This window comes from Perna viridis, chromosome 13 (genome assembly GCF_037379345.1).
Source record: "Perna viridis isolate PV_CMFRI_1.1 ecotype Kerala chromosome 13, ASM3737934v1, whole genome shotgun sequence".
Classification (NCBI taxonomy): Eukaryota; Metazoa; Mollusca; class Bivalvia; order Mytilida; family Mytilidae; genus Perna; species Perna viridis.
The window spans coordinates 11,945,428-11,973,254 of record NC_142457.1 but is presented as its reverse complement, the minus strand read 5'-3'; the positions used below and the strand labels follow the sequence as shown (position 1 = coordinate 11,973,254).

General features: G+C 32.1%; 1 protein-coding gene across 1 annotated transcript; it reads left to right on the top strand.

Moving 5' to 3' along the window:
• The first annotated feature begins 13,530 nt into the window (after positions 1–13,530).
• Positions 13,531–16,298, top strand: LOC148599598 (uncharacterized). Its single transcript, XM_088559448.1, has 3 exons — positions 13,531–13,697; positions 14,925–15,024; positions 16,127–16,298. The coding sequence occupies exons 1-3, from the start codon at positions 13,598–13,600 to the stop codon at positions 16,257–16,259; spliced, it is 333 nt and encodes a 110-aa protein (XP_088415574.1). The 5' UTR covers positions 13,531–13,597; the 3' UTR covers positions 16,260–16,298.
• Positions 16,299–27,827: the final 11,529 nt, after the last annotated feature.

Below are 27,827 nucleotides of genomic sequence, written 5' to 3'. Positions count from 1 at the left end.
ATTTTGTATCAAAATAACCTTTGGCAAAATATTTTGTTTGTTGACGCGACTGTCTCATATGTCCAGGGAATAAATTACATCCAAGGATTCTTTTCTCGTAAGACATTAATGACAGTTGCGATCGTATGTAAAATATTTAAGAATTGTATGTTGTGACAGCTCTTAAATTGCCCGGATGTATTCATATTTATAACTAAAAATTATATTAACATGTTTTTAGGGGAGACAAAAATTTAAAAAAAAATCACCTTATCAGGGTACTTTTTATGATAAAAAAATCAACAACTAAAGAATAACATTATTTTTAATACGCTCCCAACAGGATCGTAAATGGCTGTATTATTACTAGGCCCTTCATACTTATGAACAGAAAAAAGTATATATATGCGTTTTTGCATGTAAAATCGTGAGGTGAGCTTAAAACATAATAATGACGAGTTCATTTTCGTATAATTAGTAAATGCGATTGAGAACCACCCCAGTCTAGGAAACAATAGCTAGCTTCGATAATCAAATACGAATCAAATCTTAGCTTTTTCCTAGATATGGAGGGTCAAAACATGGCACCAAAATGCTCACGAAAATGACGTAATCATCTAATTAATACAGGTCAATTCGACCCTAAAATAGCTAGGACCATGACAAATCACAATTCCAAAGTCAGCCAGGCATTTCAGCCCCCATATGTTTTAGACCATAACAACAGGAGAATGCATAAGGACGTTATAACCGCATATCATAACAAATTTTATCATTTTGGGATTGATAATAGGGCTGACAAAAATTATGAAGAACTTAGGTGTTTGAATTCATATGTTTCTTCGGGGGCGTTTAAGGCTTCACCGTTCTCATATTCATTTATTTCTGAAACTTTGCTCATGTGTTTATAAGTTGACTAGCAAAGATGAATTTGTGTCATTAAAAAAAACTTGAGGAAGCCGTCTTAAAGTTAAAATCGATGTGACTCTAATTTATTGACTTAAAAAATGTATCAGAATTGACCTTTTTTTGGTCTTACTGTAGTAAGAATTATGATCGAAACTTGTAGAAACAGAGGACGTAATAGTTGACATCTAGTTATTCATTTACTTTTGTTACTTTGTATGTTTTACTTTGGTTATATTATGTTCTTTGTTGTGTGTGCCTGGTTTCCATATCGGGTGTTGTCGCTGGATTATATTCTTTTCATTTCGGCTGAACAATTGGTTACTTTGGTTACTTTTTTCCCTTTCCTTTTAAGTAGCTGTCTTTGTAAGACTCATGCAAAATCTGAAAAATGTGATACACCCAAAAGAGGCTACATATATTTATTTTTGTAATTAAGTCGTTTTATGGGTCTATATTATGAAATATGTAATTATACATTCCAATCTGCCTGCTCTTAGGAGATAATCAACATTGAGTATCCAGTAAATTTCATTGTATTTCAGCGTCATTTACAGAGTTATCTCCATTAATTTTGAAATCTACAGTGCATTTTATACAATTTTTATCTCCTAGGAGCACAGTTTATATGAAAAACCACATGTTAATTTGTGTTTACTATGACATTTCAAACAAAATATCAAAAATAAAAATATGTAGGCGTTTTACCCATGAATCACATTTTGCATGATCCTTAGCTGGAGTGCTACTTAATTATCTATACAAAGAGCTATAACTCAGTATCATCTGAATAAAACTTGTTTTCTTTTCATGCGAATTTAACAACTAAGGTTGTCTGAGTATGGGCGCAGAAGCCTATAAAACTTTCGTCATGCACCAAACAATTATTTAAACATTATTTTAGAAATGAAAATCTCATTTAAACAATCACGTTTTATTTTGATAATTAAACTACTACTGGTTCTTTTTGTGTCAAATAAATACAGTCACATATAGAAATTAATTTTTAATTTATAGACCTAATTTTGTTTAATTCGGTTGAAAAAGAAATAACAACAGAATTTACGATGCATTTTGATGAAGCAGATGATCCTAAAATCTGAAAGGAAAGAAATTATACAAATGGCAAGAAATATTAATACCAAACAAAGGTTAAGAATAAACAACAAATTATTTATCTTGGTCTAAGGGCAGTTTCATTATACAACATGAGGTATTAACACTAAAAGACACAATCCGATTACAACAGTTTTGATTCTTGGCATTTCTAATCTAGTTACGAGAATAAATCTATTTTGCAATCTTTATTTATGTAGTTACATCATTAAGGACAAAAATAATTGATGTCTCATTATTTTTGCGGCATGGCACAACTAACTTCAGTACTTGGTACTATCATCCCTTGTATTGCAGTCTTTAAGTGGTAGTGCAACATACGACAAATCGTGTTGGAATAGAAGAAATTATTTCATTCTAACTTACTAGATTTATCCTGAATATGACCGCCAATTAGTGGCTAATTTCAAAATTATTTATTCTGCATCTGTGTAACTGCAGTAAAATTGTTTCTCTGCAATTGAAAATGCTTGAATTAATGGATTCATCATGAAAGGTATATTTTTGGCAATTTGTAGCATTTACATATTTTTTGTCTTATTAATAATGCAGATAATGACGAGTGAAATAAGAGAATACCAACACGATACATTTAATGTTCAAACGATTACGTAACTGGACACTCGAGTAAGTAAAAAATGGCTCCATAATTATTAATTATCCAGGCGCAGAAAGGTAAATCTACATTAAACCGAAATACTACCTCTGTGTTCGTATAGCCAAAGCCATATTGAGGTAAAATAATAATTACATTTTTTATGATATCTTACGATTTTGTTCTATTAAAAGGACTGAACAGCTAACTTCGTGAATTTGATATTTAAAACGAATAACTTCCGAATGGGGCCTCTGGGCATTTAACAAACCACAAACATTTATTGAAATAATTGCAAAAAGCGAAAAATTGGTACATTGCGGTTCTTATAAAATGAAAGTCAGATCACCAACGCAGTCAGCTTCTGCGTAAAATTGATCCTGCATTCCTGCTCTCTCTTTTGTAAGGAGGACACTACACAAAATATGGCACTTCTAATGTTTTTTTTCTTCTGCTCTACTTTTGTTTGTAACAGTTATTAACGTGGAAGGCCTTTGCGATTTTATACAAGGTACTTATTAAAGAGTAATCAAGGGAACCAAGGTTATAGCGGTAATCAAAAGAATGTAATCCAGGGACAAAGACCATGAATGGAAAACAAACATACACAACAAAGAACATAAAGTAACTAAAATCATACATACAAAGTAACAGAAGTAAATGAGCAACTCGGACTCCACTAAAAACTAGGAGCATGGACCAGGTGCAGCAGTAGGGTAAGCGTCCTCTGCTTTTCTAGAAACAATCGCCGAGTTGCTCATAATAAGTTAAGTCCTGGGTAGACAAACGAGGAAAGGAAAACTATGACCCGTTGAATAAATCAGTTTTCATGGTGTTGATGGATACACCATAACGATCCACGAGTTCATGATGACGACCATAAAACTTCTGTAGTGATGACTTCAATCTTGTAGCAACATAACCCTGTTCCAGAAGCCTATTTGTTAGACTTCTAGCGCGATACAAAATGTCTGCGTATTTTCGGTAAGCTCCGGCATAACGTATGAGTTGTGATATGAACACTCCATACGCAGGAGCCGTAGGGATGTTGCCACAAATGAAAGGAAAGTCGACAATATTTTTATATATAAAACGTCTCAGAATGTGACGACTCTATTCGCTACACTGCTCCATCGGATCAAATTGATACAGGGAGATAACGTAAACTTATAGAAGGGTTTGAAAAATTCCCAACGATATTAGAACTGTCAAATTTGCGATGCAATTTTTTTGTCGTTCTCTCCGCGGGACTCGAGCTCGGACGACGAGGAATGACCCGGCCAGCGAAAGCTATATTTTGATATAGCTAGCTGGCCGAGTGGTCTAGGGCGCTGGATTTAGTGCAGGCGGTGTTGCCAGGGATGTCACAGCGGTACAAGTTCGAGTCCAGCGGAGGGAACGACCAAACATTTGCATCGCAAATTTGACAGTTCTAACATCGTTGGAAATTTTTCAGACCCTTCTATAAGTTTACGTTATCTTCCCTGTATCAATTTGATCCGATGGAGCAGTGTAGCGAATAGAGTCGTCATATTCTGAGACGTTGTATAATATTGATTTGTTGTCACATGCATCATTAATTTGATCCTCTATCCTACATATTAACATCTAAATGAACTGCCCCGTACTACCATACATCGTGTACTAAGTTACAGCCCCAGATTAATCCTACGAGGAGGATTGACCCGGCCAGCAAAAGCTATATTTTTATATACCCTAGCTGGCCGAGTGGTATAGGGCCCTGGATTTAGTGCAGGCGGTGTTGCCACAGATGTCACAGCGGTACGAGTTCGAGTCCCGAGGAAACGACCAAAATTTGCATCGCAAATTTGACAGTTCTAACATCGTTGGGAATTTTTCAGTCCTATATATATATTTTGGGGGAAACACGTGTTAAATTTAGAGGAATCTGTCCAGAAAAAAGCTAACGGGTACGAAATTGCAAAATTTATGAACGCAAAGCTGCAAAATTCAGTTTTGGAACGGTTAAATTCAGAATAAGAATTGTAATAACACGCCAAAACAAACGCACTTAAATAATTATTAATATTATAAAACCTTTTGGTGACGTGTTAAATATAGAAATTAAACGCCTAAACCAGATATATTCAGCAATGAAATTGAGCAAATAAACTTTGTGGTAAATTTCACGTTAAATGCAGGTGAATCGAGTGAATATACCAGTGGTGTAGCATGAAACGAGTGCATATGAATAAATAAAATAAGATAAAATATAATAAAGGACAAAGCCGCTTTAAAAATGTATTTCATTTTTTTCAGAACTGGGCAGTTGATTCCACACATTGATGAGAGATGTGAAGTTGTCCAAGCAACAAAACGTATTCGAATACCTGTTCTAAAAGGTGGTGAAGGAAAGCCATGTCCATATGAGTATGGAGCTGTGCCAACCTAAAGAGCTTGGCATAAAAAAGGAAGGGAAACGGACTATAATATTTAGACATGTATTTTGTTTCTATGTAGAACAATATATATAACTTGCCACTGATGTATAAAATGTTATCATTCTCATAATAATTAGCTGCAGACAAGAAGGAAGTGATGTACATCTCTGTTTAAATAGTAATTCCTGATAAGACTTGTTGCATTTGAAACGTATCTTTAAAGCATATACTGAAGATAAAGAACCTACCTACCTATTATATTGGAGTCTGATCTTACATATGGCTGATTCCTACATTTAATTATTTCCAAAGCTATTATTTTTTAAATTTTCATACAAGTATGCTGATGTTTTATTTTATTTCTGCATCCATATTTCTTTTCTATTTCTCCCAAAGTCAACCACTAGTTGTTTCTATACGATAAACTTTGCATTTGTACGAATGACATCTGAATTGACTGAGCTAAGCAATTGTCAAAATGTCCATCTGTCAAGCTGTGTTGTTTAGATTTTGGTTGGTTCGATAGACTTACATATTTATTCTTGTTGAAGATAAAGTACTTTAGTATTGTTTTGTGACATCTTTTGTAATATGTTGAAATGAAAAATAAACAAAAAAAACATTTTCTAGCTGCTCAAAATCACTTCAAGAAGTGATAAAACAAAGTGAAAAATTCTGCATCCAAAGGTGTAGGTGCATTAAGGTGTGAATATTACCTAAAATATCAATATCGATGTAATAACATAAAAGATGTTCGTATCATAGTAAAATATATAAATAGAAGGAAAAATAATATTTTGTGACATTTTCATTGTAATCACATCAGAATGGTGCAACAATTTTATGTCATTTAACAAAAACTGCTGAAAATTGCAAATTGAGTTTTTTTTTAACATATTAACATCCAGAAAACTATGTCAACACCAAAAAAAAAACTGAATATTTTCATATTTGATGAACTATGTACTACATATGAAGTTGTTTCTTGAGTGTGGACACCATTTCTTACCAATAACATGACCAGAAAATGATCGAAATGTATAAAACTTAATAAAATATCTGAATATTTGTAAACTTTAGGTCTCACTAACCACTTCTAATTTTTCCATTAATTTACATGTTAAACAAGTAATTTCAATGCTTCACTGTGAATTCCCAGAACAAATGACACATTACAGTTGCATGCCACTGCAAAGCATGGAAAAAAGGCTTTCAAAATCATTATTCAATGGTACGATGACAGTAGAAATTTTTTTCACAAAATTAAATTTACCTGAATAAAAAATACTGAAAATCAACATTTTTACCGTATCCGACAACTGACAGCATGAAGATAAATCATCCACACGTGTAAAAAATATTCAATTACAAACATGATTTTAAAATACTCATTCTTAGCTTTATTTTGACTACTTTTGATCAGAATACACACAAGAAATACTCTTACAATGCATAGATCTAGGTTAAGTGTGTTTTGGTATTATATTGGTAGGGTGGGGGTGGGGCGGGGGGTTTTGGGTTGCCATTTGACCATGAATTTAGACCTTAAGCAAATGTTCTGTTCTCTCAATATAGGAATTATAAGAAGTCTATATTCTATCTCATTTGTGATTGATTTAAGTACAATTAGGTCAGTCAACACTTCATGATTCATTTTGAGTCGTATTTTCGGGGCTAATTAGATCCTTTTTCGTCTCTTTTTCTTTGAAATCTTAAAAAAAACTTAGATCAATAGAATTAATAATAATTGATTTTTTTACATTTTAATTTTTATTGAATATTGGTCACATTTCGACAAAGACTCTATCTTTAAAAGCAATAACATGTAAATCACGATAAATAAATCAAAATTGCATTGAGCGTTTGGGTGCCTCTGTTAAATAGTACATACACATTTCAAGGAAAAATTTCCTTTGTTTTAACTGCACCACTGTTAACTCTCCGCTTATCTAATTTTCACTTTAACTTCTACCGGTATCATCTTACACACGTCCACCGAAAAGTGTGTTATGCAACTGAATATCTCAGGAATCCAAACGAAAGAGCTAAGGACTAATAAAAAACGGGCTTTAAACGCTAATAAAAGAAGATACCCAGGAGTGATGACAGTACAAAGAAACATGATACACACAGAAAAGAAAAAAAAACAAATAAACAACATAACGCACACATACATGTAGAGGCAGAAGTAAATTACTAACACAGACTATACTTAACACTCTGAGTATGAACAAGTTTTTGCCCACTTTTTGCTTCCACTAAATTTTCTGGAAACACCCACATTGCTCACAAAATGCTACATTCGCGAAAGAATAAAAAGTAGAACTGTATATGACACTGCAAACGAAATTATAACACAGTCAACAAATCTGTTCTTATGGTACTGATGTATACACTATAACGATCCACGAGTTTATGATGACGACCAAATTTTTTTGTAGCTATAGATTTAATCCTTTAGCATCATAACCCTGTTGTAAGAAATCTAGCACGGTACAAGCACATCCGTATGGCTTAGGCAAGCTCAAGCACAACGTATTAGTTGTGTTTGAAAACACTTTAAAAGTTTTTAATCAAACTACAGATAAAAGGATAGCAGTCAGTCGGCAGGGTTTTTTTATAAAAGCATTATTAAATACATCTCGTTTCGTTTAGAACATGCTATCCATGTAGGACAGTTTAATATCTTGCAAATCATCCAAATATTTACACATGCTGTATATTTGGCAAATCATGATGCGCTAAACCAAAAAAATTTGACATTACTTATCTATTTATTTTTATTCACAATATAAAGCCTGTGTTTAATAAATTCCTCAGAATTTTTTTTCATACACTATACAGATATTTGATAGCAAATGACAATTATACTATGGAAATCAATGTCCGATGGCCTTGCGTAATACAGTTAAGATCAAGAATACCTTAATTTCAGTCATTGAATCTGAATTTTAAAAACTTTAGATTTGTTTTAAAATATGATGTTTGTACTTTTGTTGTTGTAAAATAAAACCGACTACATTACATAGCAATATGTAGAATACATAGCAATGTGTAAATTACATTGCAATGTGTAGATTACATAGCAATGTGTAATCATTCAACTACATGTATTTTACTTTTTATACAAAAAGAAAACGAAAGAAAACAAAATCAGAAAAAAAAACAAAAACAAAACACAAAACAAAACTAAAAAAAATCAAGACATTTTTGTTTTTGATTTTGTTTCATGCTTTGATCGCATTTTTAAAACTGCGGAATGATCAAATGATATATTTGATAATATAATTCATATTGAAATATTGAAAGGTTGTACTGTATGTCTTTATTCAATACATTATAAATTTTAAAAAAATGGCATGGTCCAGTAAATTGTAGGAGTGGTTATTCAAGTTGGTGAATTTGATGTTTTTCGTGGTTATTGCCTTTATGCAATTTTTCCATCTTCGAGTGTTTCCTCCCATTAACATTTATTGAAAAAAAATGAATGCAGTGTACTCAACGTAAAATAATTACATTACTTTATCTTTAAAAACTAATTCATGAGCTTATTTATAGTCACTAAATTTGGCACTGATATTACTACTGGATGACAATTTTAAAGCATAATTTAGAAAAAGGAAGATTAAAGCACCACATCAACGTAAGAAAAAAAAGGTACGCCTAATAAAGAAGAGAAGCCATACTTAAATTCTTAGGATCGTTCCATTCTTGGGAAATATAATTTGAGTGAGGACATTTTACTTAATCATTTTGATTTTTAATTTTTTTGCATGGCTTTCAAACAAAGTTCAAGATCTTTTTTTGAAGATTTTTTTAATTCTTATAATTTTCTCTTTTATCTTCAATTAAAGTAGATTTGATTGATTTGAAATATGACCCTTAGTACTGTTTATTTGTTGTTTTGACAGATAATGCAGAGTGTACAATTTAATTAATTTAGACTTTATAGCTGAGCATGACGTATTAGTGTGGTCATCAATAATTTCATATACGTGTAAACTTTCAAACAGTCATTGGGTAAACAAATGGAATGCAATATTAAATCGAATGGCATCCTTGTGGAAATTATATAACTGTCAGAAATCCACGATCACGAAATGACCGTTCTGTAACTCAGTATTTACAATCATAATTTTCTGCAAGCATGTTCTGTCTCAACCCTTTTCTAAGCAGTGAAATATATATGGAAATCGTCTTTGAACATGATAACAAAACAAGATTTTTTGTTTTTGTTTGTTTTGAAATGTGCTGCGTATTTAGATTTGTTGTTTGTTGAAAATATAAAACACAAAAATGTTGAAACGTATTTCATCTTCTGTTTCAGAATATAAATGAACGTCAAGTATGTATTATTATTTTAAAATAACGTTGCTTATGTAGTTTTCAACTCTGAGGTAGTTAGTCTTTAACATTGGTGTCAACATTGGTATTGCACGACAGTACGTAGCATTCAAATAACGTTAAATAAAGTTCGATTTCTGTACAGATCAATTTACAAAACGTTTGTATATTTTTTCCGATGACACGTAGTGTACTTACATCGACAAGCACCGGTAATATTTGGAAGAGTTAAAATGGCTGTATAGGATCCTGTGTACCATAACTATGTTTTGCAATACGGCTGTGCAACGTTGTTTGGTTTCACAACCATATAAAATAATAATTATATAATAAAAAGACCAGACATGGAAAACATACATACACAACAAAGAACATAAAGTAACTAAAATCATACATACAAGGTAACAAAAGCAAATGAGCAACTCCACTAAAAAATGGGAGCATGGACCAGGTGCACCGGTAGGGTAAGCGTCCTCTGCTTTTCTTGAAATATTCGCCGAGTTGCTCAAGTCAAGTCTGTGGTAGATGAAAGAGGAAAGGAAAACTATGACATTTTAAACAAATCAGTTTTCATGGCGCATATGGATACAACATAACGATCCACGAGTTTATGAAGACGGCCATAAAACTTATGTAGCGATGACTTCAATCTTGTAGCAACATAATCCTGCTCCAGGAGCCTATTTGTTACAATCTAGCGCGATACAAAATGTCTGCGTAGTCGCGGCAAGCCCTGGCATAACGTATGAGTTGTGATATGAACACTCCATAGACAGGTGTGAAAGGGATGTTGCAACAGATGAAAGGAAAGTTCACAATTTTTAATGAAAAGTCATCACATTTGTCGAAAAGTCTGGTCAATAGTATTCCTTACCATCGATTTCAAAGTGTAGGTGAATATATAAGGCCGACTTCACAGTATCTGTAGTATCCTTTATCTCAAGTTATTTGTGGGTAGATGCGATGTATCAAATCCCCGAAATTAGATCCTGTATGAAATTAGGATTGTTTAAAGGTAAAACGTCATCTATATAGCCGAAACTGAGATCGAAGGATCTATCCAAACGATATTCTCTCTTTCGGATCAGATCAGCTATAAAGTTAGCCTCATGATAGTGAAGGAATAGGTCGGCATGTAAAGGAGCACAATTAGTGCCCATTGGAATGCCGACCGTTTGTTGACAAACACGTCCACCACACTGGACAAATATGTGATCGATTTAAAATTCCAGCAATTTGTAAACGTCCTGTTCTGTATACTTGGAAGATGATTTGGAATTATTTCTTACAAAGTATGAGGAATCTCTACCAAGAACTATATATATTTGTATCTAGGTGTACCATCTTTTTTTTGAAAAACAACGATGTATAATGTTTTTAAGTCGGGATTTTACCTGAGTATGGGGGAAAAGAAGTATAGAGTGTTGAAAAATCATAGGTTTTAATGCCATTATAATAGTCTTGAACTGATTGTCTCCAAAAGATCTAAGTTTCATTTGATCGTATGGTAAGATACTTTAGTAAATTAATTATAATGGTATTTAAGAAATGTTCTACTAAAATTACAATTTGCTTTTCAAGTCAGGTAAGCGATTCAGACTCTTCAGAGCCTTTAGTTTGTATTTCAGAATCCATGTCTTCTTCAGGCTTCAACATGACGAGATCTATGTAAGGTAAATTTTTGCGTAAATCTGTTAAGCCATATTGCAGTTTCTCCTCTTGACGGCGTCATTTTGCAATTTCTTTATATTATTACTTTCAAAAACTTTCTCCTCCCTCAGAGGTTAAGTTTTGCTTAACAAGCCAGGTGTTCTATGCAGGCCTTTAAGAGCCTCTAATTTATATTTCAGAATCCATATGTCTTCTTCATGCTTCCCTAAGTCTACCTCCGGTTTGTATTTTGGTGTTTTTTCTTTGATTGACTTTGTAACTTTACGACTGGTATCTAAATTGACTTTTTTATTGTTTTCAAAGTGGTATTTTATCAGTCAAATAAAAAGTACAGCTGTCAACTATTTCATTCATCTACATTCTACTTTCTGTTGAGATGAATTCTTTGGTGTTTCCATTTGAATAATGCTTTCAAAATCATGAAATTTGATCGGCTTATCAAAAATGTCATTTAAACAGAAAGTATAGAAAGCAAGTCTGTCGAAAGTCTTTCTGGAGATACTTGTTTAGCAACCTGTAAGCGAATAAGTCTAAGAGACGCATTGTTTGTGTCACAGATTTAATCTAAACAAAAACAAAAAACGTACAGGTCATTATCAGTCCGGCATCAGTGGACTGAACATTTGAGAACTGTTCACATATATTGCAAGTATGGAACGCCATGACTGTCTACCGATGTTCATTGTTTAATATGTTTAATTATTGTATTCAATAGTTTTACCCTACCGGTGCACCTGGTCCATGCTCACAGTTTTTAGTGGAGTCCGAGTTGCTCATTTTCTTTTGTTACTTTGTATGTATGATTTTAGTTACTTTATGTTCTTTGTTGTGTATGTCTGTTTTCAATGTCTGGTCTTTGTCCCTGGATTACATTCTTTTGATTACCGCTATAACCTTGGTTGCCTTGATTACTCTTTCGTCTTTCGAAGGATAATCTCATTGTTCATGATGCTTGTTATAAATGGTTCGTTATCATCGATGTTTTCAAGTTTATATATGGGTTTAAAAAGGAGGTCGTCAACAACTTGCAGCATTCACTCTGGTGGTTTTCGACTTTGAAGTTGATTATTTTTTAATCGGTTAAAAAAAGCTATATTATCATCTTCGCTGAGTTGAGGACTAGACAGATTTTTACACCTGTGGTATTATCAATAACTTTCTATTTCTAACCAGAACAGTTAACAAAACGTTTGTATATTTGTCTGATGTATAGTAAAATTGGCTGTGCAGGATCCTGTATTGTGAATTTTAAGTATTTTCGATGTTTTTTTTTTAATTTGCTGCTGAACGTTTATTTGGTTTCACAATCGTATAAAATTATGCAGAGTATACACTCTGTTCCTTTATACACGTTTCCTGAAAAACAGTCTAGAAGGTCTAACGATTTGGCAAAACATGTTTTGCCAGTTATTTTTAATTTACTTGTGGTATTGCAAGATGTAATGGGCACGTTACATGACATGATTTAACTGATTTTACAAGATTCTTTTGGTTTCAAGTTGTGATGATGCACATGATTAATGGGCAAGTCGGAACAGTGTGGGAAGTTGTAAAGCATGATTTTTACTATCTAGTAAGAATCTAATTTATATTTTTCTGCTTATTTGGTGAAACTCGTGTTCCGCATAGGATTTTCCTCATACGCAAAAAAAATAAAAAAGTCATTCCATGAGTTATACTTAAATATATTACTCTATTAATTTTTAATCTTAAGTATGACAAATTACTAAAAAAGGATAACACCAAAACTCTCGAATACTACTCCAATCCATAAGTAAGTCAAGTCCAAAATAAAGCTGACAAAATAATTACTATATTATCGGAGTAACTTGTACAGAAGTTGTCTTTACATGATACATGCATTTCAAACAAAATAGTGGATTAAATCAAGGTTATGCAGTGCGCCATCCTAATCATGTACAGTCATAAGTATCTACATTGATCTTTTTTTCTATTTACTTACATGCCTTATTAATATTATCTTTTTTAAAAATGGCCATGGAATAATTGTAAATTCGTTATGTGTATAACAAATAACAATTGTTTATGTGTCATTTTAACATAATCATGTTAATAGAACCATCATCCCATTTCCACTTTTAGAGCATTTAGATGTGTTTATCTCTTATTAACTTTTCAGAATATGACGGGTAAAATAAGAAAACATGAGCATGAACAACTTAATGTTCAAATGATTACATAACTAGACACTTGAATAAGAATACACTGACTACAAGATTATTATAAAAACCAGGCACTAAAAGGTGATATCGAGAGACCATCTATGTGTTTATTTAGCAAGCATCATATTTAGGCCATAATAGTTTTTTTTTTTAAAATGTTGTCTTATGATATATTTGTTTTAGAAGGAACATTATCATTAAACTGCGTGAGTTTGAGATTTAAAACGAAAAACCTCGAAAGGGGGCCTCAAGAAATTAAACAAATCACCGAATATTATTAAGATAATTGCATGAAATAGGATATGGGAAAAATTCATCCCGTATAAATCGAAGATAAATTCCCCAGCATAGCCAGTTCTCGTTTAGAATTGATCATTCGGAGGTGGATTACTATTTTTTAAATGAGGTCACTCAGCAAAATGGTATTGTGTTTAGTGATTTCTGCTGTACTTCTCTTGAATACAGTTTCGAATGTTGAAGGCGCTTGTGTTGAAATACCAGGTATTTATTTTAAGTAGATTTACGTTTTAAGTCTGTTTTGAACTATATTAGTCTGTTACATAACATAACATATCATAAGAAGAAGGATTTAATAACTCTGAAAATGATTGAGATATGTCATGAACAATTTATTCCATGTTTAAATCTCGAATTGACTTGTTTTAGTTCATGCTGAGTTACCATCTTCCGGAATATCAATAAAAATCAAGCACTTTAATTCATTCAAACAATAACAAGATTGTGAAATTGTGTATGTTGAAGATAGGGGCTGAACTATTTCGCTGAACCTGTTTATAAGGGTGTTTTAGGCCAGCTACAGGCTGCTTTGTGGTATGAGGGTTTTCTCGTCGTTTATTGAAGATCAATCGGTAGACCCTTGCTGAAATTTCATCCCGTCGGGATTGTTGTTTCTTTGGCATATACACAATACCGGTCATCGTTATATTTAATAAAAACCCTCCGAAAATGTCTGTAGTCATTGGAATAGTTACAGGCCATAGTAGACAGTGAAAATCTGAAAAAGAATATTTTTTTTCTATATGATACTAAAGAAAATCTCAATGAGGTAGATCAGATATCTATTATGTTGTGCACTCACCTTTAATATATTTATTTATTCTCAAATTATCATTAACAGTACTGTATCTGATGAAACAAATATATAAATTTTGAAATACGGCATAGTTAAATGAACTAGCATTCATTCCATAAAATATTTTTTCAATGGATAGATAATTTGCGAATAAATGTTGCTTTGAAATACAATGGAAATTTATTGTTCCTGGCAAAACGATGAAAAAGGAGATTGAAGAAGTTTCTTTATTTTTAGGTACTAAATATTAGTATTTGGAAAAAATGAAGTAAACATTCAACACTTTGAATATATGTCATCTTTAACTGTTTGAAAAATATAAAAAAAAAACAAAAAAAAAACATAACCACAAAATATGTCACAATCACGGCATATGTCAGCTTCTTGTGTATATTTTCTGAAAAACAGTTTTGATAAAAGTTGTTATTATTTTAATACTTTCTTTAAATGGAATATGAAAAAACTAATGTCATAAAAGGACAGGAACCACATAAAGCTAAAAATAAGTAGCATAAGGAACAAGCATAAAGATTTCACGATAAATGTTCCTTATTTCATAAATACATACTGATAATAAAACTTTATTAGACGGAAGTATATTTTATTTTGTAAATTAAAAAAAAAACTCTTTATAGGTTGTGTATACAATGGTGTACAAATTAAAGAAGGGGAGTCGTTTCAAAACGATCATTGCCAGAAATGTTCATGTTCAGGTGGAAACATAAGTTGTTGTGGGTGAGTATTTTTTGACATGCGACGACTTAATTATAATGGCATTTAAATTTGTGATCTTCCTGCCCTATATTGAATCCCAAAAACTCCACCAAAAATCAAACCAAATAACGCTTTATATCTGATTCTGCAAAATGTACTACATAACGACTTTCAGAAATATTTACTACGATACTAACGACTTTCAAAAATGGTCTCTAGTTTTAACCAAAAAAAATGTTTGATATGTTAAACAACTCGGTCAACAACAAAAAAAAAAAAAAACCATCCTATGGCTAGTTGACTGAGCATAGGAAACCTTAAAGAATATATTAAAAGCTTAGTATAAAGAATCAAATTGGACACATTTATTAACCTGGACTATGAGTCAGCAAATGTAAATGACATTATTTTGAAATTTTTCATTTGATCGTATTGTAAGATGCACATACTTTAATTGATGATTTAATTGAGGGTTTGTAGATTTGAATCCATCACAAATGAGAAAAAAAGACTTCTGCATAGAAAGGACAGAACAATTGCTTGTTGAAGTTGACCAATTCTCAGATATTCAGTCAAATTTTGTACTTTTCAGTCACGTAATGGTCATATCTTTGGTAAGGAAAAGATGTTCACACCCAAAAACGACTTCATATTTAGTGAATACATTCACTATTCCATCGTTAATCATATCTAAAAATATCTTTCTTTGGTGTGGACATACTTTTCTGGATGTAAATATATCCAATGAAAAACAACAAAAATTACAATGCTCACTTGTTTTTACAATATATCGTTTTTTTCTTATATTTGTATATACTACTGCTGTGAACAACTTTTGTGTAATTTCAATAAAGTTGATAGTTATTGGCAATATCCATAGCTTAATGCCCCTATACCTTTGGGTATAAAAGTAGATGCTTATTGTCTAAACAATAGGTATTCCCCAGAAAACAAAATAAAAAAAAAATGATTTCGTTTTGTTTTTATAAAAGTAAAGGAAAAAGAAATGAAAAATATGCTATCTTATTGAAAACTGAAATTATATCACCGTGATACATGTAGTTCTTGTTATTGTGCATATGTTTTGAAAAAAAAAATAAGCTCTAAAACACAATGTTTTCAGAATTGGGCTGGTGATTCGACACATTGATCCGAGATGTGAAATTGTTCAACTGACAAGATGTTCTCAAACAGCAGTTCTAAAGCGTAGTAGAGGAAAGCTATGTCCCTATCGGTATCGAGGTGTGCGAAACTAAAGAGCTTGAACATTTCCTAATAAAACTAATTGCATTTGATACGAATTTAATTTATTATTCATCGATGATACAGATTAACCCTTCCATCTGCAAATAAATTATATTCATGTCCAAGTGCACGTATGCCTGAAACCAGTTCCTATGTTCAATTTTATGCATAGAGATCTTTTCAATTTTTCCAGGTTTTGCTAACGTTTTTTATGATCTGGCCCAAAAGGCTAGGTGAGTTATTGCCATCACGTGGCAACTCTCGTCGTCGTCCGTCGTCCGTCGTCGTTAATCATTGTTCAAAACTCTTCCTCTATGAAACTACTGGATCAATTAGAACTAGACTTGGTATGAATGTTTCCCAGGGTGTTTTGTATAGAACTTATTATATAGTTTTTGTTCTGTCGAAAAACATGGCCACCGTTACTTAAATAGAATATATGGGTCAGACAGAAGTATTTTGTATATATCTCCAAAAACGTTAGGTTTATCAAAATTCCGACATTGGGTAAAAGTGTTCAACATGACGAGATCTATCTAAGGTAATTTTTTGCGTAAATCTGTTAAGCCATATTGCAGTTTCTGCTCTTCATGGAATTTTTTTATATTATTACTTTCAAAAACTTTCTCCTCCTTCGGAGGTTAAGTTTTGCTTTAACAAGTCAGGTGTACTAAAGAGCCTCTAATTTATATTTCAGCTTTCATATGTCTTCTTCATGTTTTCCTAGGTCTACCTCTGGTTTTCATTTTAGTGTTTTTCCTGCAATGATCTGTGTTACTTTACGAATGACATATAAGTTGTCTTGCTTCATTGTTTTAAAATGCTATTTTAGTGTTCAATTTAGTAACTGCATGAAAGATGTAACACTCGTTTGTACTTTCTGTTCAGGTGATCTTTTCAAAATCCTTGGGTTTTTCATGAAGCACGTTAGGCTGATCAGAAATGTCATCTGAACAGAAAGTAAAATGTGAATAAGGAACTTTTCCCAGCAAATTCATTTCAATTATGAAACACTTAAACTCATTCTTATCTGTCTAAAGTCTTTCGTGAGACAGTTGTTTATTTTGCATCCCGTAAGCCATGGAGTCTTGTGATTCAGAGATGTCATCTGAACAGCATCAAAAACCCATAGGTCAATGTGAGTCAGACATTAATGGACAGAAGATATGAGATCTATTCACACATATTGCAACCCCAAACGTTAACGAATTACTGTAGAGGAAAGGAATGTAAAATCTATTGTAACGTGAATTGCTAAACAAGAAACAACATACACTTTCTTCAGATCTGATATGGTATGCAGAATGTTCTGAAGACAAAATAACCTTTCGACATGCAAACAAATGGTCATTGCAGCGACTTCAAGTTCCGAAAGAAATTGACAAAAGCTTCCAAGCAATATCCGAAAGGAGCAGTTAAACAAGGGAAGTCCATACAACAAATGACATAATCCAGGCAAAAGAGGAAAGATGGAAACAACAGCAATATCTCCGAGCTGGTTCATAAATTATGCGTTACCCAGAATATATATTGCATGAAAAATCCAGATTCTAATACTATTCTCTGGTTCTCGTATATTGCAATATATATCGGTTGCAAAAAGTAGCCACTGGGGAAAATTGTAAAAGCAGTAGCCAAATATGTTCAGAGAAAAAATATTGATTGTAATGTAAAACGTAATCGCCAGTAATCCTTGTGTTAGGACCATGAAACGTAGCAGGTAGACAAACAACGTTCACAGATGTACCTTTTAATCTGGACTTGCTACAAGTCCTTCTCTTTATATTGAAGAATATATGAAAAAAGTTTTTAATTGTATGTATCCCTCTGATAGCAAATCTACTAATTATTACTTAAAAGAGGGTCTTATAAAGTCTGATTTTGATACTGTGGTGATAATAATTGAGATGGACAGTTCATGCTGATAATAAATCTGGCTGACTAGATTTTAATGTAATATGATATTAAAGTACCGTTAAACAAATTGATAACTCAAGCCATTCCCACATGTATGTTTTCATGTAATAGTCTGCGGTCGTTATAGTTATAAACAGGTTTTGATTGTTTTTGGCAGAATCTTCACCAAGAAAATTTTTTGCAGATTTATTAAATTGAAAATGTGACTATAGAAGGAAACTGTTTCATGGATCTTTCAAAATTGACCTTTGTCATTTAATTGAAAAATATTTGGATATAATTGTGACTGAGGACACATATACTGACACTTCTTGTAGAAAGTGCATAAGGGATTTGCAAAAGATTGACAATAAGTTAAGCTCTCTCAAACAAAGCTATCTGAGCACTTTATCCAAGTTAAAAGAAACACATAGATGTGAATCAGTGTCATTTAAAATACATTTTTATGATAACAGTCCTTCTACCAGCAGGAAAGCATTTTTCCTGATAGGTCTGAAAACAATTATGAAAGTGGTATTGAGGACCTGGAAGAAGTGTACCAGTCATCATTAAAGGTAATTTATATATTTAGAGAACTTTTCAAACGATATATGTAGTCTTATTACAAAAACTAATATCTTTTTTAAGACCAATACCTTTGAATAAGATTTCTGTTTAGTTTATAAATCTCTCATACAAACTTTTAGTATGAAGTACGTATACTTATTTTGTATGTTAGTAGTTAATTCAGAAGAAAAAAATAATACTGTGAAATTCATTTGGGCTTACATGTATTTAGTATGAAATATGTTGTACTGTCTGTTTAGATATGTTTCACTATATATTCACTACATAGTAATTTTAGTGTTGGATTTTTCATATTGATATGAATTAAGTACCATTCTGTGTAAGAATTAGGCAATGGGTGGCACATCATATTTCTCAATTTGGTCTTTTGTGCCTCAAATACATTCAACACATCTAGAAAACAACTGAACAGCTATCTAAATTTATCCAGAAGCATCGGTGATGCAGATATTCTTTGACTACTTATTTAAGGAAAAGTTCGGGAAAATTTTCCCGCCATTTTTCCACAGTGCATTTCAACTAAATTTGACCTATCAATATCTTAACTAGGCAAACTTTTCAAACACTTTGACAGTAATTTCTTGAGGTTATAAGGTATAAGTACTATTTAATCAATTATTAGTGAAACATATTTTACCTTGAATTAAAAAGTTGGTACAAAGGAAACTTTTAAATGATATTCAGGATGAAATACGGGTACTAAGGAAAACAAGTTTTGAAAATCTTGAATGTTTCTCTTATCAAGCAATTCTTGATGAAAGGAAAGCAAGCACCAAAATTTACATGTTTCTATTTACATGTTCTTCAAACCCATCCCAAAAGAGAAACATACACAAAAAGATGATGCTATCTTGCCAGGATTAACATCAGCTGTTTCTACGCTTCTTTCTGTACAACAAAGTTAAACATGTTCCAAAACATTAACAGTCTGATTGTATGGAAAGGAAGGCTGAAGAAGTTTCGAGACTCAATTCCACCAACGACTGTTTGAGTTATAAGGCTACATTAACCATTGCAGACTAGGCAGATGGGATGAAGAACTATTAGCATGGCAAAATGATGTCATCATGGGTAGAGCACATGAAACTATTTAGTCAGCGAAATTAACTCAATTAAAGATTCTATCAATTTGCTTGAAGCTGATCCAGTAGTAACAGTTTATCTTAGAACGCTTACCCTACCAGTGCACCTCGTCCATGCTCCCAATTTTTAGTGGAGTCCGAGTTGCTCATTTACTTTTGTTACTTTGTATGTATGATTTTAGTTACTTTATGTTCTTTGTTGTGTATGTCTGTTTTCCATGTCTGGTCTTTGTCCCTGGATTACATTCTTTTGATTACCACTATGACATTGTTTCCCTTGATTACTCTTTCAAGGAAAGCTGAGGACGCTTACCCTATCGGTAAACCTGGTCCATGCTCCAAGTTTTAAGTGGAAGTCTAGTTGCTCATTTATATTTGTTGTGTTTCATTTTGGTTGTTTGTATTCTTTGTCGTTTGTGTTTGTTTTCCATGTGTGGTCTTTGTCCCTGGCACTGGATTGCATTCTTTTGATTTCCGCTAGTACCATGATTCCTTTAATTACTCCTAAACAAAAGGATATATTCGGTATTTGTCAAAGTTGGCCCTAATATAAATTTTTTTTTTCAAAAATCAGTATGAAGATTATATGCTATAAAATGCAAGCTTACTTTTGGAAGATCATAACCGTATGAAATGGAACGTTGGTCATCTATGGTGCTAACATGTCTACATAGAAACATGATACATAGGATCGCCAAGTGCCACTTTCCCGTTTTGTTTTGTTTTGTTTTGTTTTTTGTTTTTGTTTTTTTGTTTGTTTTTTTTTTGGTGAGGTTGGATTTGTCATTCAGAACGCCAAAGTTACAAACTTAAGGAGATAAACCCAGGGTAGGGGACATAACTCTCGAAATCAGTGATATTTTTGTATCATATTCAATTTCACCAAAGTTTCTCGAGCTTTTGTTTGAAGCAGAATAAAATGAATTCAAGTTAATTTGATTCTTCTGTTACTTTGTGTTCTTTGTTGTGTATGTCTGTTTTCCATGTCTGGTCTTTGTCCCTGGATTGCATTCTTTTGATTACCACTATAACCTTGGTTCCCTTGATTACTCTTACATTCTGCCAATTGGAGAAAACAATTGATTTTATTAAAAAAAAAGTGCAGGGTGTAATTGCTACATCCTTCGATAACTTTAGTAACTCTCCTCTTAAGAATCGTCCAAAATGTGATTCATGGTTGAAAGACCTAGATATTTTTATTTTTGATATTTTGTTAAAAATGAATGTTACAGTTAATAAAAATTATCATGTGGCTTTTCATATAATGTGTGCTCTTAGAAAATAAAGCTTATATAGAATGTACTGTAGAAAACGAAATAAAGGGAGATAACTCTGAAAATGTCACTAAATTACAATAGAAACCATTGGATTTTCAATGTTGATTTACTGCTATGAGCATACAAATTGCAAAAATGATAATACAATTTCATTATATAGACCCCCATAACATCTTATCAACATAAATAAAAATGGGTAGAATTTTTTTTTAGTCGTACCACATACGACTTAAGTTTCATGATTCTGACAAAGACTGTCAATTAAATCTTCAAAAAAATAAAAACATTTTGTATCAAAATAACCTTTGGCAAAATATTTTGTTTGTTGACGTGATTGTCTCATATGTCCAGGGAATAAATTACCTCCAAGGATTCTTTTCTCGTAAGACATTAATGACAGTTGCGATCGTATGTAAAATATTTAAGAATCGTATGTTGTGACAGCTCTTAAAGTGCCCGGATGTATTCATATTTATAACTCAAAATTATATTAACATGTTTTTAGGGGAGACAGAAATTTAAAAAAAAATCACCTTATCAGGGTACTTTTTATGATAAAAAAATCAATAACTAAAGAATAACATTATTTTTAATGCGCTCCCAACAGGATCGTAAATGGCTGTATTATTAACTAGGCCCTTCATACTTATGGACAGAAAAAAGCATATATATGCGTTTTTGCATGTAAAATCGTAAGGTGAGCTTAAAACATAATAATGACAAGTTCATTTTCGTATAATTAGTAAATGCGATTGAGAACCACCCCAGTCTAGGAGACAATAGCTAGCTTCGATAATTAAATACGAATCAAATCTTAGCTTTTTCCTAGATATGGAGGGTCAAAACATGGCACCGAAATGCTCACGAAAATGACGTAATCATCTAATTAATACAGGTCAATTCGACCCTAAAATAGCTAGGACCATGACAAATCACAATTCCAAACCCAGCCAGGCATTTCAGCCCCCATATGTTTTAGATTATAACAACAGGAGAATGCATAAGGACATTATAACCGCATATCATAACAAATTTTATCATTTTGGGATTTATAATAGGGCTGACAAAAATTATGAAGAACTGGCGTTTGAATTCATATGTTTCTTCGGGGGCGTTTAAGGCTTCATCGTTCTCATATTCATTTATTTCTGAAACTTTGCTCATGTGTTTATAAGTTGACTAGCAAAGATGAATTTGTGTCATTAAAAAAACTTGAGGAAGCCATCATAAAGTTAAAATCGATGTGACTCTAATTTATTGATTTCAAAAATGTATCAGAATTGACCTTTTTTGGTCTTACTGTAGTAAGAATCATGATCGAAACTTGTAGAAACAGAGGACGTAATAGTTGGCATCTAGTTATTCACTTACTTTTGTTACTTTGTATGTATTACTTTGGTTATATTATGTTCTTGGTTGTGTGTGCCTGGTTTCCATATCGGGTCTTGTCGCTGGATTACATTCTTTTTCATTTCGGCTGAACAATTGGTTACTTTGGTTACGTTTTTCCCTTTCCATTTAAGTAGCTGGCTTTGTAAGACTCATGCAAACTATGAAAAATGTGATACACCCAAAAAGGCTACATATTTTTATTTTTGTAATTAAGTCGTTTTATGGGTCTATATTATGAAATATGTAATTATACATTCCAATCTGCCTGCTCTTAGGAGATAATCAACATTGAAAATCCAGTAAATTTTATTGTATTTCAGCGTCATTTACAGAGTTATCTCCCTTAATTTTGAAATCCACAGTGCATTTTATACAATTTTTATCTCCTAGGAGCACAGTTTATATGAAAAACCACATGTTAATTTGTGTTTACTATGACATTTCAAACAAAATATCAAAAATAAAAATATGTAGGCCTTTTACCCATGAATCACATTTTTCATGATCCTTAGCTGGAGTGCTACTTAATTATCTATACAAAGAGCTATAACTCAGTATCATCTGAATAAAACTTTTTTTCTTTTCATGCGAATTTAACAACTAAGGTTGTCTGAGTATGGGCACAGAAGCCTATAAAACTTTCGTCATGCACCAAACAATCATTTAAACATTATTTTAGAAATGAAAATCTCATTTAAACAATCACGTTTTATTTTGATAATTAAACTACTACTGGTTCTTTTTGTGTCAAATAAATACAGTCATATATAGAAATTAATTTTTGATTTTGATATTGATTTGTTGTCACATGCATCATTAATTTGATCCTCTATCCTACATATTAACATCTAAATGAACTGTCCCGTACTACCATACATCGTGTACTAAGTTACAGCCCTAGATTAATCCTACGAGGAGGAATGACTCGGCCAGCAAAAGCTATATATTATATACCCTAGCTGGCCGAGTGGTATAGGGCCCTGGATTTAGTGCAGGCGGTGTTGCCACAGATGTCACAGCGGTACGAGTTCGAGTCCCGAGGGAACGACCAAAATTTGCATCGCAAATTTGACAGTTCTAACATTGTTGGGAATTTTTCAGACCTATATATATATTTTGGGGGAAACACGTGTTAAATTTAGAGGAATCTGTCCAGAAAAAAACTAATGGGTACGAAATTGCAAAATTTATGAACGCAAAGCTACAAAATTCAGTTTTGGAACGGTTAAATTCAGAATAAGAATTGTAATAACACGCCAAAACAAACGCACTTAAATAATTATTAATATTATAAAAACCTTTTGGTGACGTGTTAAATATAGAAATTAAACGCCTAAACCATATATATTCAGCAATAAAATTGAGCAAATAAAATTTGTGGTAAATTTCACGTTAAATTCAGGTGAATCGAGTAAATATACCAGTTGTGTAGCATGAGACGAGTGCATATGAATAAATAAAATAAGATAAAATATAATAAAGGACAAAGCAGCTTTAAAAATGTATTTCATTTTTTTCAGAACTGGGCAGTTGATTCGACACATTGATGAGAGATGTGAAGTTGTCCAAGCAACAAAACGTATTCAAATACCTGTTCTAAAAGGTGGTGAAGGAAAGCCATGTCCATATGAGTATGGAGCTGTGCCAACCTAAAGAGCTTGGCATAAAAAAGGAAGGGAAACGGACTATAATATTTAGAAATGTATTTTGTTTCTATGTAGAACAATAAATAACTTGCCACTGATGTATAAAATGTTATCATTGTCATAATAATAAGCTGCAGACAAGAAGGAAGTGATGTACTTCTCTGTTTAAATAGTAATTCCTGATAAGACTTGTTGCATTTGAAACGTATCTTTAAAGCATATACTGAAGATAAAGAACCTACCTACCTATTATATTGGATCTTACATATGGCTGATTCCTACATTTAATTATTTCCAAAGCTATTATTTTTTAAATTTTCATACAAGTATGCTGATGTTTTATTTTATTTCTGCATCCATATTTCTTTTCTATTTCTCCCAAAGTCAACCACTAGTTGTTTCTATACGATAAACTTTGCATTTGTACGAATGACATCTGAATTGACTGAGCTAAGCAATTGTCAAAATGTCCATCTGTCAAGCTGTGTTGTTTAGATTTTGGTTGGTTCGATAGACTTGCATATTTATTCTTGTTGAAGATAAAGTACTTTAGTATTGTTTTGTGACATCTTTTGTAATATGTTAAAATGAAAAATAAACAAAAGAACATTTTCTAGCTGCTCAAAATCACTTCAAGAAGTGATAAAACAAAGTGAAAAATTCTGCATGGTGTAGGTGCATTAAGGTATGAATATTACCTAAAATATCAATATCGATGTAATAACATAAAAGATGTTCGTATCATAGTAAAATATATGAATAGAAGGAAAAATAATATTTTGTGACATTTTCATTGTAATCACATCAGAATGGTGCAACAATTTTATGTCATTTAACAAAAACTGCTAAAAATTGCAAATTGAGTTTTTTTTTCAACATATTAACATCCAGAAAACTATGTCCACACCAAAAAAAAACTTAATATTTTCATATATGATGAACTATGTACTACATATGAAGTTGTTTCTTGAGTGTGGACACCATTTCATAGCAATAACATGACCAGAAAGTGATCGAAAGGTATAAAACTTAATAAAATATTAAAATATCTGAATATTTGTAAACTTTAGGTCTCACTAACCACTTCCAATGTTTTCATTAATTTACATGTTAAACAAGTAATTTCAATGCTTCACTGTGAATTCCCAGGACAAATGACACATTACAATTGCATGCCACTGCAAAGCATGGAAAAAAGGCTTTCAAAATCATTATTCAATGGTACGATGACAGTAGAAATTTTTTTTCACAAAATTAAATTTAGCTGAATAAAAAATACTAAAAATCAACATTTTTACCGTATCCGATAACTGACAGCATGAAGATAAGCCATCCACACGTGTAAGCAATATTCAATTACAAATATGATTCTTAGCTTTATTTTGACTACTTTTGATCAGAATACACACAAGAAATACACTTACAATGAATAGATCTAGGTTAGGTGTGTTTTGGTACTATATTGGTAGGGTGGGGGTGGGGCGGGGGGTTTTGGGTTGCCATTTGACCATGAATTTAGACCTTAAGCAAATTTTATGTTCTCTCAAAAGTCTATATTCTATCTCATTTGTGATTGATTTAAGTACAATTAGGTCAGTCAACACTTTATGATTCATTTTGAGTCGTATTTTCGGGGCTAATTAGATCCTTTTTCGTCTCTTCTTCTTTGAATTCTTAAAAAAAACTTAGATCAATAGAATTAATAATAATTGAATTTCTTACATTTTAATTTTTATTGAATATTGGTCATATTTCGACAAAGACTCTATCTTTAAAAGCAATAACATGTAAATCACGATAAATAAATCAAAATTGCATTGAGCGTTTGGGTGCCTCTGTTAAATAGTACATACACATTTCAAGGAAGAATTTCCTTTGTTTTAACTGCACCACTGTTAACTCCCCCCTTATCTAATTTTCACTTTAACTTCTACCGGTATCATCTTACACACGTCCACCAAAAAGTATGTTATGCAACTGAATATCTCAGGAATCCAAACGAAACAGCTAAGGACTAATAAAAAACGGGCTTTAAACGCTAATATCAGAAGATACCCAGGAGTGATGACAGTACAAAGAAACATGATACACACAGAAAAGAAAAAACAAATAAACAACATAACGCACACATACATGTAGAGGCAGAAGTAAATTACTAACACAGACTATACTTAACACTTTGAGTATGAACAAGGTTTTCGCCACTGTTTGCTTCCACTACATTTTCTGGAAACACCCACGTTGCTCACAAAATGCTACATTCGCGGAAGAATAAAAAGTAGAACTGTATATGACACTGCAAACGACATTATAACACAGTCAACAAATCGGTTCTTATGGTACTGATGGATACACTATAACGATCCACGAGTTTATGATGACGACCATATTTTTTGTAGCTTTAGATTTAATCCTTTAGCATCATAACCCTGTTGTAAGAAATCTAGCACGGTACAAGCACCGTTTTAATCAAACTACAGATAAAAGGATAGCAGTCAGTCGGCAGGGTTTTTTTTTATAAAAGCATTATTAAATACATCTCGTTTCGTTTAGACCATGCTATCCATGTAGGACAGTTTAATATCTTGCAAATCATCCAAATATTTACACATGCTGTATATTTGGCAAATCATGATGCGCTAAACCAAAAAAATATGACATTACTTATCTAATTATTTTTATTCACAATATAAAGCCTGTGTTTAATAAATTCCTCAGAATTTTTTTCATACAGTATACAGATAGTTGATAGCAAAATGACAATTATACTATGGAAATCAATGTCCGATGGCCTTGCGTAAAACAGTTAAGATCCAGAATACCTTAATTTCAGTCATTGAATCTGAATTTTAAAAACTTTAGATTTGTTTTAAAATATGATGTTTGTACTTTTGTTGTTGTAAAATAAAACCGACTACATTACATAGCAATATGTAGATTACATAGCAATGTGTAAATTACATAGCAATGTGTAAATTACCTTGCAATGTGTAGATTACATAGCAATGTGTAATCATTCAACTACATGTATTTTACTTTTCATACAAAAAGAAAACAAAAGAAAACAAAATCAGAAAAAAAAACAAAGACAAAACACAAAACAAAAACACAAAACAAAACTAAAAAAAACAACACGTTTTTGTTTTTGATTTTGTTTCATGCATTGATCGCATTTTTGAAACAGCAAATTGTAGGAGTGGTTATTCAAGTTGGTGAATTTGATGTTTTTCGTGGTTATTGCCTTTATGCAATTTTTCCATCTTCGAGTGTTTGATATCACGATTTTTAGGTCAATTTAGATTTTACTGTGCATTCTTATAAGTTGTAAGACCTTTCTGATTTCTGGATGTCTGTACACTTAATGATTGCAATGGTAATTTACCAAATCAGCAATTCTATGCGTGTCTAACAGTTTTGAACATTGTTCGTCATTGAGATTTAGTGCACTTATTTGATTCATTATATGAAATTCTTTGGTATTTTTGCTGCACTTCGTGCAGTTTTCTCCCATTAACATTTATTAAAAAAATGAATGCAGTGTACTCAACGTTAAATAATTACATTACTTTATCTTTAAAAAACTAATTCATGAGCTTATTTATAGTCACTAAATTTGGCACTGATATTACTACTGGATGACAATTTTAATGAATAATTTAGAAAAAGGAAGATAAAAGCACCACATCAACGTAAGAAAA

What these genes read in the sequence shown, in the direction of transcription:
- LOC148599598 (XM_088559448.1), top strand. Translation starts at nt 13,598, where the DNA reads ATGAGGTCACTCAGCAAAATGGTATTGTGTTTAGTGATTTCTGCTGTA. An exon ending in CGCTTGTGTTGAAATACCAG is followed by an intron (nt 13,698 to 14,924) that starts GTATTTATTTTA and finishes AACTCTTTATAG; the next exon opens with GTTGTGTATACAATGGTGTA. An exon ending in GGAAACATAAGTTGTTGTGG is followed by an intron (nt 15,025 to 16,126) that starts GTGAGTATTTTT and finishes CAATGTTTTCAG; the next exon opens with AATTGGGCTGGTGATTCGAC.